The sequence below is a fragment of the Sylvia atricapilla genome, chromosome W (assembly GCF_009819655.1).
Source record: "Sylvia atricapilla isolate bSylAtr1 chromosome W, bSylAtr1.pri, whole genome shotgun sequence".
NCBI classification, from domain to species: Eukaryota; Metazoa; Chordata; class Aves; order Passeriformes; family Sylviidae; genus Sylvia; species Sylvia atricapilla.
This window is the reverse complement of record NC_089173.1, coordinates 220,113-236,467: the sequence shown is the minus strand read 5'-3', so window position 1 is coordinate 236,467 and position 16,355 is coordinate 220,113. Positions and strand designations below refer to the sequence as shown.

General features: G+C 39.2%; 1 protein-coding gene across 1 annotated transcript in view; it reads right to left on the bottom strand.

Annotated features, from left to right (window-relative positions):
• LOC136373339 (spindlin-Z-like) overlaps window positions 1-16,355 on the bottom strand; it is a 145,535-nt gene that overhangs the window by 4,563 nt on the left and 124,617 nt on the right. Inside the window, exons 3-5 of the mRNA XM_066338246.1 lie at window positions 15,033-15,081; window positions 2,237-2,490; window positions 1,012-1,245 (exon numbers count right to left, since the gene is read on the bottom strand). Coding sequence (XP_066194343.1) covers window positions 1,012-1,245; window positions 2,237-2,490; window positions 15,033-15,081 — 537 coding nt within the window. The remainder of the gene's footprint in view (window positions 1-1,011; window positions 1,246-2,236; window positions 2,491-15,032; window positions 15,082-16,355) is intronic.

The following is a 16,355-nucleotide window of genomic DNA, read 5'->3' as shown; positions in this document are numbered from 1 at the left end:
TTTTATGATGAAAGACAGTTTTTCCATTAACATTTCTGGTTCTCTCTCAGGCCACAGATAAGTTGCTCTTTGTTAGGCTGGAAAAAAATCTAAAACCGTAGGATTACTACAGAGGTTATACAAAGAACTGCCACTTGTTTACTCAGCCAGTACTAGATCTGAAGGAAGACAGTCTAAGAAACTCAATGAATTAATTTAAAATAATATTTATGTAGTGCATTGCATAATTACTGTTTGGTTATCAAATTAATGACTTATTTTAAAGCTGAAATTGCCCCTCTGTCAGAGAAGCACTTTTGAGGCACAAGACAGAAGTGAGAGTACAGTATTATTGACAAACTTTTTTCTTCTTTTTTTTATATTAGCTAAAATCCCTTGAACAACACTGATTCTGCAAAAAAATATTTATAGGAAAAAAGCCAATATCTTTAACTTTAAAAAAGGGAAAAAAAATTCCTCCTAACCAAATGAAATTTTTTCCTGTTTATATGTTTAAATGTGATAGAAAATGAATTTTCAAAAGATTGGTGCTTCTTTCCTCCAAGAAACTATTCAAAAGCTTCCCAAACTGATGATGCTTACCCAAACTCAATTAACCTATTTTAGTTAGCCCCAAAACATTATTTTTATAACAAGTGCTTCAGAAAATACAGCTCCTTGATTTCTGACACTTCTATAAGAAAATAACAATGGAATGATTCTAGTTTGTCCATGTAAAAAAAATCTAAGTGTAATCTCTTCATAATAGTATGTATATCTTTATCAAAATTAGGAATTATAACAGAAAAGGATTTTCCAGTATTTACTGAATATTTCACCACTGACTCAAGGAAAATATTTCAGAAATCATTTAATACAGATGTTTTTTCAGTTGTGCTGTAACCTTTGCTAGTTTTGATACTTAAAAAGATACTTGTTTATCAACTCTCTTTTCCATACATAACCCATTAGCTGTATAATACTACAGAGAGATGCCACTTTTCAGAAGAAAAAAGTAACCAGTCTACTTACTGGAATCGGGCATAATGCGAAGGTCACCTTCTTTATAGTCATCTAAGAGTTGGTACATATACAACACAGGATCTTTCTCGTAGGTAATATAAAACCATGTGTTCATAATAGGAGCTCGAGCCAAGACCATCCCCCTCCATTCATCTTTTGAGCCATCCTCTGTCTCAAACATATGTTCCACAGCTTTGCCAATCATTGTGTCTGCCAGGTGGGCATCACTAATTCGAGATGAAGCTGAAATGGTAGCAGTTCATAAGTATGTCCATTCAAAAAGTACAGAAATAAATCTTTCAAAAAAATAATCTTTATCCCGATTACTGAATAAAATAATTTGAAAGTTAGTCAATTTACATAAAAAACAAATAATGCCCATTTCAGAGAGTTGAAGACCAAAGAACAGCAGAACTTGAAGAATTATTTTAACATATTAACACTATTGACATTTTCCATCATTGCATTCTCCCCAATCAAACTATCATAATGCAAGATAAAGGGAGACCAATATAAGCCACAGCAAGGAATAGTATCTGTATTTTAAATATTTATACTGAAGGAGGGGAGGAGGGGAGGAGGAGAGGCTAAATCACAGAGCAGCCGTATGAAGTTCTTAATGAAGGTGTTAGGTTTGGTTCCTCCTAACCCCATTCCAGAGACTGCTACTGATTTCTTTGCAGTCAGGAAATCCAAGAATTCATTTCATTCAGAAAAAAACATTATTACGTCACACTTTGAACTTTACAGTTTGGAAACACCTGCAGTTTAAGAATTCTGTGCTAATTATAAAAAGCAATAAAGCCTTGTTACTAGTTACTAAGTTATTTCACTTAGCAAATGCTTTTTCCCCCCTCTGCTTGTATTAATACCTAGTGAAAGCGCATGAGAAAAAAAACCCCAACCAAACACATAATTAATGTCAAACACATGCAGGACAGCATAGCCAGGACATTTCTCAGCTGGCTTACAGTTTAAATTTTAATAGAAACATTGACACTACATGTACATAAGCTTGCTAGGGATAAGACTCTCAAAAAGAAAACCCACAGAATTTTCTGCATACCATTTAAAGACAAGACAGCACTAATCTCTCTGCTATCATCAAAACTTTGCTAACTAAAAAAATAAAAATTGAACAGAGCATTTAGATTATCTGCCATGTACTGAAAAGTAATTTAATAAAATTTAAATGTTCTGACAACATATGCACACACAGGAAAAAACTTCTTACCAACTCTGTCTGGAAGGACTTCAAGTGCTGAAACTCTTTCATCTTTGTGCAGTTCTAGTCCATACACACAATCAAATCCATCATACTTAATAAGATAGAGAGAGGGATTTACAGGAACTTGATCAAGAACTGTGCCCTTCCATTGTGTTACAGGTCCACTCCCTTCTCTCCAGCCATGCTGTATTCTGCAGCCTACAATGTTTCTTCGTGGCTGAGAAATAGGTTTGCTTGGTCCAACATTGTTTCTATGCTTTCTGTACACAGATACAAACACAAAATTAAACAAGTACATACTCAAAATTCTACTCTGGACCAGAGCTGCATGCTTTAAGAAAGCAATATATTATTATTATTATATATTAATAAAAGATACATTAATTTATACAGGTTAGTGCACCTTATTCAAATTAGGGTATAAAGGATACTACATTTCCCTGGAGAAAGAAAAAAACTCACACTGTTAAGTAGCGGAATACTTTCAATATTTTGTATAAGGTTGCTTTCATAATAGTAGTTTCTAAAACTAGTTTGCTTAAGCCAAAAGAACTATTTTAGGCACTGCTATACAGAACATCAAAAGTAAAATTTGCTTGTTAAAACCCTAAAACAGCTCTGAAAGAGCAATGTCACCTAATAGTATATACTTTTGCTACATTGTTGCTCTCCACAGAATGGTAAATATAATTCTCTCACCCCAGCAGGAAAAATTCAGTGGAAACATTAGTGGTGGTTGATTAAAATTCTTCAGAGCATTTATTTTCCCTAACTTGTAGCCTGAAGGAAATTTCACTTCCCTCTGCACTTACAGGTATCTTTGACTTCAAGTGTTTTTAAAGGCACATGGTAGCAACAACATTTTTCTCACATTTCTTTTTAGTACAACACAAGAAAAAATATATGTAAAGCTCACAGCAAGAGAAGTGATACTCTTTAAAGCAGATAATAGATTAAATATACTTTTTACCCTTCCTTATTTTTGCAATCTGACTTGCACGGGAAGATTCCTTATGGTGAATGGCAGTTGCTCTGATAAACAGTCATGTAAGCTATTTGACAGGTTCAATCCACTAAAACAGTGTTACACAAGTTTTATTCTATTGAGTTAAATAATCCCAAACAGTAACTTGACATTTGTGAATGCAACATATGATGAAACGTGAACATTACAACATTACATTTGTGATAAATGTATATTATCATCTTTATTTTAGCATATTACAATATGCATATTAATTCCTAGAGTGATACTTAGTGAGTTGCCTGAATAAAATTCTCATGAATGTTACGTAATTCCAAACCAAACTTTTGGATTAAATACCAGTTATAGTACTCTTCATTTAAATGGCAATATACACATTAGAAGCATGCTTAAAAGCAACATCTAAAAAAAGAAAAATCAGTTGCAGAAAACAACATCCATCCTTAGATTAGTGACAGTGACCAAAGAAAAATGTCTCTAGGAACAATGAAAGCTCAAAGAACAGCCCATGTATGATAGTGATCCAAAAGACACAAATAGCAGTCTTATCAATGAAGTCTCAAAATGAGGCTTAAAACCCAATAAAAACAGTATATAAAATTACTAAGGCTGAAGATGTAATCATAACTCTATTAAAAACAAGCTATATAATTCCTTCAACAGCTTGTCTCACCTCAAGACTTTCATTCTCCATTAGTCTTATCAGAGTTCCACAGTATCTTTTGTCAAATTTAACTTTTGTGATGATTTAAACTGATTAAGAGGGTCAGTCTGCATTCACAATTTATCTTGTCAGAGTTAGTAGTATTATAGAAATGCTAACCTCTTCCAGTGAAAAGGAATGCCTCTGCAGAGTTGGTTCTAATTTTCCACAGAAACTTGAACATATGTTCAAATACTCATTCTTGCTCAAGTCTTACTTTAAAAAAATTTAATAGTCTCTGAAAAGTTTTATTCTGAATAAATGAGATGAGAGATCTGGTTCTTGGGCACAATGAAAATTACTTTATTTTGCATGAAATTAATCTATTTAATTTTAATGAATCACAATTCCATTTTAAGGCATTCTCACTGAATAAAACCAACTGCTACCGAAGCTAAAAAGTTAAAGTTGAGAAAGATAAAACAATACTGTTCATGTTTAACCACACAGTTAATTTTACTTTCTGCTTATAAATCATAACATTTAAATTTGCACAATTACATGAAAAGCTTCAGTCACTTTAAAAATATGACAAAAAAAGCGCTACACAATACAGTTCAATTTGGTCACTACCTTTTAAAACACCTTGGACAGAGCAAAAAGAGTTATAAATGCAATTACAAATCAAAGAGCAGCTAGGTATACTTGCAGTTCAAGTTTTCCTTTGTTTGAAGGCTGGTACTACTGGACAGGCATTCATTGTCATTTGTATTGTTATTTGTTATAGCAGGAAATATGATTTTCAAACAAATAAATTGCCAAAGAAGAACTATTTTTGCTTGCTACTGAACATGTCATACGAAAGAAAACATTTCTAACTGACTACAAACAACAGAATCATTGAATGATCAGCCTTTAAAGATCATTTAGATCCAATTCTTCCACCCCCTGCTATGGACATCTTTCATTAAATCAGGTTGCTCAAAGTCCCATCCAAACTGACCATGAATACTTTTCAGTGATGAGGAATCTACAGTTTCTCTGGGCAACCTGTTCCAGTGCCTCACAACCCTCATCATAGGAAATTTCTTCCTTATGTCGAATCTAAATCTACCCTCTTTCAGTTTAAAGCCATTGCCCTAGTCCTGTCAATACAGACCCTGGTAAAAAAAGGTCTCTTTGTCTTTTCATATAAACCCCTTTTATATATTGAAAAGCAGAAATAAGGTCTCACCAGAGCCTTCTCTTCTCCAGGCTGAACAACCCCAACTCTCTCAGCCTGTCATCATAGGAGAGGTGTTCTAGTCCTCTGATTTAATTTTCATGTCTCTCCTCTGGACCCACTCCAACAGGTCCATATCTTTGTTGTACTGGGGACCTCAGAGCTGGATGCAGTACTCCAGGTGGGGTCTCATTAGAGCAGAGGGGCAGAATCACCTCTCCTGATCTGCTGGCCACACTTTGATTCCGCCCAGGATACAATTGGCTTTCTGGGCTGCAAGCACACATTGCCAGCTCATATTCAATTTTTCATCCACCAGTACCCCCAAGTCCTTCTCTGCAGGGCTGCTTTCATTCCATTCATCCCCTAGTCTGTATTGATACTGGGGATTGCCCTGACCCAGGTGCAGGACCTTGTACTTGGCCTTGTTGAACTTTGAGGCTCACATGGACTGAGCCTTTCAAGGTCCCTCTGGATGGCATCCCTTCCCATAAGTGAATCAAATGCTCTGCTCAACTTGGTATCATCTGTAAACTTGTTGCAGGTGCACTCAATCCCACTGTCTATCATAGAATCATAGAATTGTTTGGGTTGGAAGGGGACCTTGAAAATCATCTAGTTCCAACCCCCCTGCCATGGGCAGCAACACCTTCAACTAGACCATGCCCCATCCAACCTGGCCTTGAACACCTCCAGGGATGGGGCATCCACAACTTCTCTGGGCAAATTGTTCCAGTTCCTCACCACCCTCACAGTAAAGAATTTATTCCTAATATCTAATCTAAACCTACTCTCAATTTAACCTGTTCCCCCTTGTCCTGTCACTACATGCTCTTGTAAATAGTCTTGTCCCATCTTACCTGCAAGCTCCCTTCAGGTACTGGAAGGCCACAATTAGATCACCCAAAAGTCTTCCCTTCTCCAGGCTGAATAATCTCAATTCTCTCAGCCTTTCCTCATAGAAGAGGTGCTCCATCCCTCTAATCATCTTTGGGGCCTTGTCTAGACTTGCTCCAACAGGTCAATGTTTTTTCTTGTGCTGAGGATCTCAGAGGTGGATGCAGCACTGCAGGTGGAGTCTCACAAGAGCCAAGTAGAGGGGCAGAATCACCTCCCTTGACCTGCTGGCCATACTTCTTTTGATGCAGCCCCGGATAGGATTGGCTTTTTGGGCTGCCAGTGCACATGGCTGGCTCATGCCCAGCATCTCATCCACCAGCACTTCCAAGTCCTTCTCTGCAGGGCTGCTCTCAATCTGTTCATCCCCCAGCCTGTATCAATACTGGGGTTTGCCCTGACCCAGGTGCAGCACCTTGTACTTGGTCATGTTAAACCTCATGAGATTCCTGTCATGAACCTGTCTAGGTCCCTCTGGATGGCCTCCCTTCCCTCAGGTGTGTCAACAGCACTATGTTGTTGATAAACATAATGAACACTACTGGTCCCAGTATAGACCCTTAAGGGACATCACTCATTACTGGTTTCTACTTGGACACTGAGCTGTTGACTTTGAATGCATCCATTAGCCAATTCCTTATCCATCTAACAGTCCATCTATCAAACCCATGTCTCTCCAATTGAGAGGCAAGAATAAGTCCACAATAGCTAACATCAGTTGCTCTTCCTTTGTCCACTGATGCAGTCACCCCATCATAGAAGGCCACTAGATTAGTCAGGCATGACTTGCCCTTGCTGAAGCCATGTTGGCTGTCTCTAATGATCTCCCTGTTTTACATATGTTTAATTATGTCTTCCAGGCAGATATGTTCCATGATCTTACCAGGCATAGAGATAAGACTGACTGGTCAGTAGTTCCCTGGGAACTCTGTACTATCCTTTTCAAAAGTGGGTGTGTAATAACTGTGACCAGTATACTTCCATATAAGATAATAGTCAACTTTCTCAAATTTCTTTTTATATCAATAGTATGTTGTTTCTGTGATAAGCACAGGAACACATAAGTATGTAAATTTTGAGATGGTATAATGAGAAAATCCAAAATGTTTCCTTTCTCTTTTATTAGAATTATCCTTAAAATTTCACAAAGGTTTTTTTTCCAAAAGACTGGAATAACGTTTCAAAGCTCTAGACATTCAAAATTTAAGTACATACATACATAAACCACACAGGGTCAGAAAAAGCAGATAAAGTCAAGTCCTGAAAACAATTCCTGATGCTTCAGTTATGCACTCATTGTAAAAGGCCCTTCAATTCCACTAAGTTTCAGATCCTCTTATTTCAAAGAAATTATAAAATCATTTAGGTTGGAAAAGACCTTTAAGATCATTGAGTTCACCTGCAAACCTAACACTGCCAAGTCCACCACTAAACCACATCCCTAAGCAACACATCTACACATCTTTCAATACCTCCAAGGATGCTGACTCCAACATCTCCCTGGGCATTCTGTAACAATGCTTGAAAACCGTTTCACTGAAGATATTTTTCCTAATATCCATTTTAAATCTCCCCTGGCTCAACTATTGCTTGTTATTTTGGAGAAAAGACCAACACCCACATCACTACAACCTCTTTTCATGTAGCTATACAGAGCTATAAGGTCCCTCTGAGCCTCCTTTTCTCAAGGCTAAACCCCAGTTCCCTCAGCTGCTCCTCATAAGACTTGTGCTCTAGACACTTCCCCAGCTTTTTTGCCCTTCCCTGGACACACTCCAGCACTTCAATGTGTTTTTTGTAGTGAGGTGACCAAAACTGAACACAGTGCTTGAGGTGCAGCCTCACCAGTGCAGAGTACAAGGGGACAATCACTTCCCTAGTTCTGCTGGCCACACTATTGCTGATATAAGCCAGGATGCCATTGGCCTTCTTGGCCACCTGGGCACATGCTGGCTCATGTTCAGCTGGCTGTCAACCAACACTCCCACATCCTTTTCTGCCAGGCATCTTTTCAGACACTCTTCCCTTAACATGTAGCATTGCATGGAGTTTATTGGGACCTAAGTGCACGTCCTGGTTTAGGGCAAATTTGGGAGGAAACCCGACACTTGGCCTTATTGAACCTCAAACAATTGGCCTTGACCCATTGATCTAATCGATCCAGATCCCACTGTAGAATCTTTCTACCATCCAGCAGATCAACTATCCCAGCCAACTTGCTGACACCGGCAAACTTGGTGAGCAGACACTTGATCCCCTCATCCAGATCATTGATAAAGATATTAAACAGGACTGGTCCCAATACTGAGTCCTGTGGATGATGCCGAATTGATTTTTGTCTTTTTTTCTTTTATATATTTTCTATATTCTTTACATGTATATTTGCAGCTCTGTAGTCTATCATAGTATTTGTAGCTAGCATTTTACCTACTCTATTAGACAGAAAGACAAAATAAATTTCCCAGCAGCTCCAAGCTGGGGGTCCAAGGTTAGATTCTCTGGGAAGCCAAGGTTGAAACTAGCTCTCTGAGACACATTTTCATAAATGTCCTGGGTTGTAGTTTAGGATGTATTCTATCACCATCTTCAGTTAATGGCCCATCAATGCCTTGTGCATGACTCAGAGATAACTCCCTCTGGGAGTTATCTCTCTTTAATGGGCCATCAAGGCTTTCTTCCATGACTCATCATCCCATTGTGAGATGCTCCGCCCATGGGGAAGAGCCAAGCATTCTCACCTGGATATAAGCTGGGATTTGGGACAGTAGAAGCAGCCCTCACCCACTGGATTCCCAGAGGACCGGAGCTACCAGACCTTTCTACAAGATTTTTGTTTCAGGAAGACCACCTCGTCTGGACTGTTTCCATCACCCTGATCAGGTTGTATTCTGACTCTGTCAGTGGTTTTTCTTTTTGTATTTATTTCATTTTATTTTATTCTATTTTATTTTCCTTTTCTTCTCATTAAATTTTATTTCTGACTTAGAGCCTCTCACTTGGTTTGTTTTCAAAACCACAACAATAAACAAAGTTTAGTTCCTGTCTAAAAGAGGAGGAATCCAAAGAGGGTTGAACCAGGGGAGAATTACTTCACCACTTATGTCTCTAATTGGAGATTTTTGTCATATATGGTAATTTACTGAACATATAAAAATTATATACACATTATGCTACATGTGCATCTTTGGCATTTTCCACCTGGAGAATTGTGCACCTAAGGATCCTTATAAAGGTAACCCCTTTTTATCACCTAACTGTGTCCGGCTCATGATTTTAGGACCAGCAAAAAGGCATCAGAGATCTCCACTAGTGACTGGCCACCAACTGGATTTAATGCCATTCACCACCACTCTTTGGACCTGGTCATTCAGCTGGTTTTCCACTCAGTGAAGAGCACACCTGTCTAAGTCATAGGAAGCCAGTTTCTCCAGGAAAATGCTGTGGGAAACTGTGTCAAAAGCTTTACTGAAGTTCAGGTAGACAACATCCACAGCCTTTCCCTTGTCCACTAAGTGGGTAGCCTTGTCATAGAAGGAGATAAGGTCAGTCAAATAGGACCTGCCTTTCATAAACCCAAGCTCACTGGATATGATCAATTGGTTGTCCTGTATGTGCTGCATGATGGCAAGATAATCTGTTCCATAACAGCCCCAAGGATCAAGGTCAGGCTGACAGTCCTGTAGTTCCCTGGAACCTCCTTCCAGCCCTTCTTGTAGATGGACATTCCATTTGTGAACTTCCAGTCAACTGAGACCTCCTCAGTTAACTGGGACTAATGATAAATGATTGAAAGTGGCTTAATGAGTACTTTTACCAACTCCCTCAGTACCCTTGAATGGATCCTGTCCTGCTCCATAGACAAGTGCATGTCTAAGAGGTGTAGCAGGTTGCTGACCATTTTCCCTTTGATTATGGGGGCCTCATTCTGCCCCATGCCTGTCTTCCAGGTCAGTGGGCTGGGTACCCTGAAAACAACTGGTTTTGCTATTAAAGACTGAGGCAAAGAAGACATTCAGTACCTTGGCCTTTTCCTCATCTTTTGTCATTATGTTACCCTCCATTTCCAATAAAGAATGGAGATTCTCCTTAGCCTTCCTTTTGTTGCTAATGTATTTATAGAAACAGTTTTTATTGTCTTTTATAGCCGTAGTCAGATTAAGTTCTAGTTGGGCTTTGGCTCTTCTAATTTTCTCCCTGCACAACCTCTCAACATCCTTGTAGTCCTCCTGAATTGAGTGCCCCTTCTTCCAAAGGTCATAAACTCCCCTTTTTTTCCCTCTGAATTCCAGCCAAAGCTCTCTGTTCAGCCAAGCTGCTCTTCTGTCAGCTTATCTTTCAGCACACTGGTATGGCCTGAACCTTTAAGATTTCCTTCTTGAAGAATGTTCAGCCTTCCTGGACTCCTTTGCCCTTCAGGACTGCCTCTCAAGGGACTGTTTCAACCAGGCCCCTAAACAGGCTTAAGTGTGCCCTCCACAAGTCCAAGGTGGCAGTTCTGTTGACTCCCTTCCTTACTTCTGCTACACCAAGCAGGAGCTTGTCACCATTGTCCCCTATCACTTAAGTCACCACATTCTGCCAAACAGAGACAGGATAGGAAATCTTCCATATCATATTTCCTGTCTGCTTGACAGCCCTACCCCAGGGAAGGTAGGGGGCAATTCCAGTGCTCTTTCACTCTCCCTGATACTTCTTAACAACATACTCACCATGTCCTAGAGCTTTGTCGCTAAGTGGAAGAGTTCCTCTACCTGGGTGCACCTCCCCCCGTTGTGCTCACTGCTGCTGTCCAGTACTGGCATAAGAGTAGGATATTCCCTGCAGCTCCACACTTGGGTAGCAGCATCTTCCCACCAGAGCTCTGTCTGGAAAGCTGTGCCATTCATTGTGGGTGCAGAGTTCAGAGTGTTCATAGCCTTCTGCCAGCTGGATACCATTGCTCCCTGGTTGTGTTGGCAGAGCTACAGTATCTTTTTTGCATACCCTTCCCTGCAAACTGCCCTGTTGGCTTGCCCTGATCACTAGCACTCCCTAGGGGCTTCTTTCATACGGAGGTGGTGGGGGTGTTGACCACCATTGCTCCTGGCCCCATCCAGCAGCTGTAGCATAAGTGTGGGCTCCTGGCAGCTCTTGTGGCTCTTCCAGGTTCAGGAATCCTCCCTATGCTATGGATTGTGCTGGCACCACAGCTGCTCATCTCAGTGACTAAGTATCTTGAAGACACTAAGCTGATAAGTAAGGTCTTGTTACAAGAAAAAGTTTTATTAGCAGAACCAGATCATGGAAAGTTCAAAGAAATTTAGAAAAGAGTACAAATGAAGCAGAGTAGCAATGGTCATTAGAATTTCTATATTTCATGGAACCATGTACAAAAATTATTAAAAATAGGGCCTGAATTAGAATTTTGATACTATTACAGACTGTCACTAAAGGGGGATCATGTGATCAAAGAATTGTTATAAACTATTTTTCCTTAATATTCAGACTGTGAGGCACATTACTAAAAACAGCAGTTGTAAAGTACTTTCTGTACTCCTTCAAAAGCCATAATTCAGTTGTGAAATTATTTTCTTAGGATTACAGGTGTATTGGGCATACATGGCAAGGTTTTGGTAATGGACACATACACATACAGACATGACAACTCCTGCAGAAGTAGCCTCTATGAGAAGTCAGGCTACCCTGTGCCGGACACAGCTGGTTCTAGCTGTTTTGGCAATGGTCCCACTGACAGCTAAAGTGGAGACAATCAGCAAAGTTTATGGTGTCTTTGTGCAAACATATTTAGCAAAGAGCAAAAAATCCACCACTGGACAGGGAAAGAAGGAGGGGAAGAAAAGGACCCATGCTGGAGCAGTTAGGTATTTAATGAAGGAACTGAGGCCCATGGAGAACCCACAGAGAATCTATGCCAGAGCAGAGTTTAACTGACAGGACTGTCTCCCCTAGAAGAGGCCATGCTAAAGCAGACTTTCCTGACAGGAACTGTGACCTGTAGAGAACCTGTGCCAGAGCAGGAGGAAATTGAGTACAAGAGGAAAGGAGTGGCAGAGAGCAACCATCATGTATGGACTGTAAACTCCCCTCCTTCATTTCCCCTGCACCCTGGGGGTGGTGATGAGTCTGGAGTGAAGGAATTAATTTAAACATGGGAAAGGAGGAAAGAAAGGGGTTGGTTTAATGTTTGTCTTCCTGTTTCTTACCACCTGAATCTATTTAAATTTGCAATACATTAATTTTCCACAAGTCAAGCCTGTTTTGCCTGTGATAGTGCCTGGTAAGTGCAGCAGGGCATCTCCCCCACCACAAGACCTTATCTGTTGCTTGTTAGCTGGTGAAATAACTCAGGGCATCTTGCCCCTCACATGAGCTTCACATGAGCTTTGGAGAAATAACTCAATCAGGACAGCTTGTCTTGTAGTGAGTTATTTCGGCACCATGGCAGTAAGGATTTCAGTTGACAATAAACATCTTGCTGTGGAAGTGAGATGTGGAAAGATAATCTGGAATTTCTGACTGACAGACACTTGACTTTACAAACTATAAAAGCTACACAAAACTTTCACAAAGTAGAAATCTTCTGCACATTCCTTGGAAATGTGTGGGACTTTCTTCCCAAAGTTAGGACACCTGCTTTGTGGTTACTCTCGCAGGAGTTAAGGGAAGGGAACCTGTGTACACTATTGTCATTTCAGTGGTAATTTACATTGACTCCTAATCTATACTATTTCTTTGCTAGCTTAATATAGGTACCTTAATGTTGTGCACTGTTTTATGTAATCTACTAGTAGTTCTTTTTGTTTTATTCTATGTAATAAGAAACTCTGTTTAAGGCCTTTTGTCTGCTACCTCCTGTTTATTCCATAAATAACTCATTTTATAATAGACCTGATCTGCCATTCTTAGAACTTGCAGGACAGAGTGATTTTAGTTGCAGGCCACCTAAATTTAGGCTGCTGCCAAAAATTTGAGGCTAAGGCAGGGCTTGTCTGAAGCTCCCTTTCAATTGGTAACAGTAAGCAATCTTCCTGTCTTTATCTTGACCCATGAACTTTCTCATTCTCTTTTCTCCCCCTGCCTCACTGAGGAAGGGGAGTAAGCAGATGGGTGGGAGTTTGGCTCACAGTCAAGTATAATCCACCACAACAAATTAGTTTAAACTGTGATCAGAAATTCACAAGGGATAAGTACAGTGATAGTTAAGTGGCAGATAGAACCTCCACCTCAAAGTCCTTGAACTGCCAACTATGTGAAACCAGTAAGATGTTATACTTACACTGAGCACTATTTCCTTATGCACCAAGGGTGGAAAGGATAAGAACCAAGAGACTACTGACTGATCTGACATAAATAGAGTCAACTTTTTATTCACAAAGATCATCGCTATACATTGACACTGACAGAACATTCAGAAGAACTGCCCTTTTGTAGCACCAAAATATTTTGGTCATGGTGAATTTAGAAGACTAATCCACACAGCTCATTTTATCCCTTCCTCAGTTACTGGACTCTGTCTTGTTCTATCCTGTTGGCTCTTCCCTCCCCTTTAAACTTATGAACTGAGTTCAGAATCTACCCTATGACCTTCAAGTGCCAGTGACTTGTTCCTCTTTTTCTTTTAATGAGGAATATATAAGTCATCATAACTAAATCAATGACAAAGTATGCATTATTAATTCATGGTCTGCTGTAACAGCTCATAGTAGTATCAGCATATATTTTTAAACAGCGATTCATATCTCACTTGTTTACTATAAACATCTCTACAGTGCTACTTACTGTTCATTTCAAAAATATAAGCAATGAATATCAAATAAGAACAACTCTATACTAGTGTCTGTCATTTGCAGAGAAGTCATTGAGCAGCACACAAAGTCATCTTGGTTTGGTACAAAATAAAACCTTTGCCAAACAATTCTTAAACAATTAAACTAGGCTAAATCAATATAAAACTCAGTTGGCCTCTTAAGTTAAATGCCTCAAAATCACGTGACTTAGGATCATGATTTAATATGCCCCATAAAAGCCTTTATGCTAAAAAATGTACAACCTATTTAGGTATTTAAATAAGTGTATATCAAAACAACAATAAAGACAAATCTAGCCACCCTCAAGTACAAAAGGCAACCCACCTCTGATAGTCTTCCCATCATACACTCCTTTCTCTGAGCGGTTGAAAAAGAACAAGAGAAATTAAATTTTAACTCTACCTGTCTCTAGACAAATAAATGTTTATCTCTGCCTTGTAAGGAGATAGACAAGACTGAATAGTGAAGAGTTGGTGGAAGGAATTAAGAGTAGTTTTATATCAGGTGTTATGTCTGGGAAATAGTTAATACTAATTCAAATGTTAAACATGGAAGTTATTTCTGCCAGACAAATTGTTTTGGATTGATGCCTGTTGTATATCAGCATTATAGGACTTCATACTCAAAATATAACTAATAGCATTTTAAGAAATTTCACCTTTTTACAGCTTATTTTAGAGTTCACCCACCAGAGATGCAGCCAGATCCAACATCTAGCTGTTAGAAATGAAGGTGAATTTTGTCTAAGCTACTAACTATATCTTCTCACATTTACTCATAGAAACATTTATCTAACTACTATCTCAAATTCTAGTAGTGAATAATAAATGTGATGAATGTATAGGATAAGCAAGTAACCTTCACACAGATAGTAGCCATACTACAGTACATTGATTATTATTTTTTAAGGTAAAAAATCCTTTTCAAAAACTAAAGCTATAATGAATCCTAGCATACATATGCCCAATTTCTGGCTTGCAATCTCTTGTTTCTGAATTATAAGTTACAGAACTTTATTGACAGAATAATTTATTTCAGAATAACATTCAAAATTATGTTTAGAACTATACCAGTGGTGCATTCTTTTCCATTGTCCTCCCAAAAGAATTAAAGTCTGATTCTACACACATACACCGTTTGAATACTGCTCCACATTTTTTCAAAATGACTGGAACAATACAGATACATTTCTAGAATGGTACTGCCATTTATTGAGAACTACACTTGAGGAAGTATTACGAACTTACTTGTGGGAAGTTCTTTTCTTCATCATGCTTGCAGAGACTCCTGCATGACCTACAATATAAATGATAGAATTATTGAACAATAAAATCTATTTATGCACAATGTCAAAAAGGTATCTTATAGAAAAGTTCTCTTTTTCAAGTAAAAAAGCTTAAACACAGCATGATGTGATTTATCAATGAGTTTGTACAATGGAAGAAGGCTGAGGAGACAGGCAAGGACTATGTATTCATGAAGCTAAGTAAAGAATTAGGGAGTTACTGATGACAACTGTTACAAAAAGCTGAACTTAACACAAAGGAGACTGAAGGTAGTCTTTGTTATAGATAAATGGCCACAACAGTTAAGGGATTAAAATGGCTGTGTATCTGCCCTTGAGTTGATAATATCATCAAATACATATATTCTTGTGTTGGTGAGGCCAGAATGGGTGGGTATATACATGGCTCAGCCAAACTCTTTATAAAAACTTAGTTTTTATACTTGGTTTTGGCTCTATACTAAGTATAGAATATACAGTATAAAAACTGTACAACTAACAGACAGAACATTGAGTAAGAGCAACAGGCTTGAGTTGGTTTCCCATCAACTAGGGATGCCCAGCATTGTGATGGAGACCAATAATGACAAACACATTTGTATTCTGATACAACTGTACATTGAAACTGCTATACGCTGCTAAATGTAACTTGTACTTGCCCTGTAATTTAAGTAAATTGCTGTATCATTCTGTTAAATCAAAGTTCCATGTAATGTCAAATAAATAATTTCATGTATTGGGTTTGCATGGCCCAGTTATCGCATCAGGGGGGACTACAGGAGTGGCTTCCATGAGAAGCTGCTAAAAGCTTCCCCCATGTCTGACAGAGCCAACGCCAGCTGGTTCCAGGATGGATTTGTTGCTGTCTAAGGCTGAGCCAATCAGAAATGGTAGTAATGCCTCTGTGATAACATATTTAAGAAGGGGAAAAAAGTTATTGTGTAGATGTAATTGCAGCGAGAGAAGAGAGGAGTAAGAATGTGTGAGATGAACAACTCTGCAGACACCCAGGTCAGTGCAGAAGGAGAGGCAGGAGGTGCTCCAGGTGCTGGAGCTGAGATTTCCCTGCAGCCCATAGTGCAGACCATGGTGAAGCAGGCTGTCCCCCTGCAGCCCATGGAGGATCCTGGGGGTGCAGAGATACACCTGCAGCCCATGGAGGAGACCCATGCCAGAGCAGGCAAATGCCTGAAAGAAAGCTGTGAATCCATAGGAAACCTGTGCTGGAGCAGGGTCCTGGCAGGGACCTGCAGACCCATAGAGAGAGGAGTCCACGCTAGAGCAG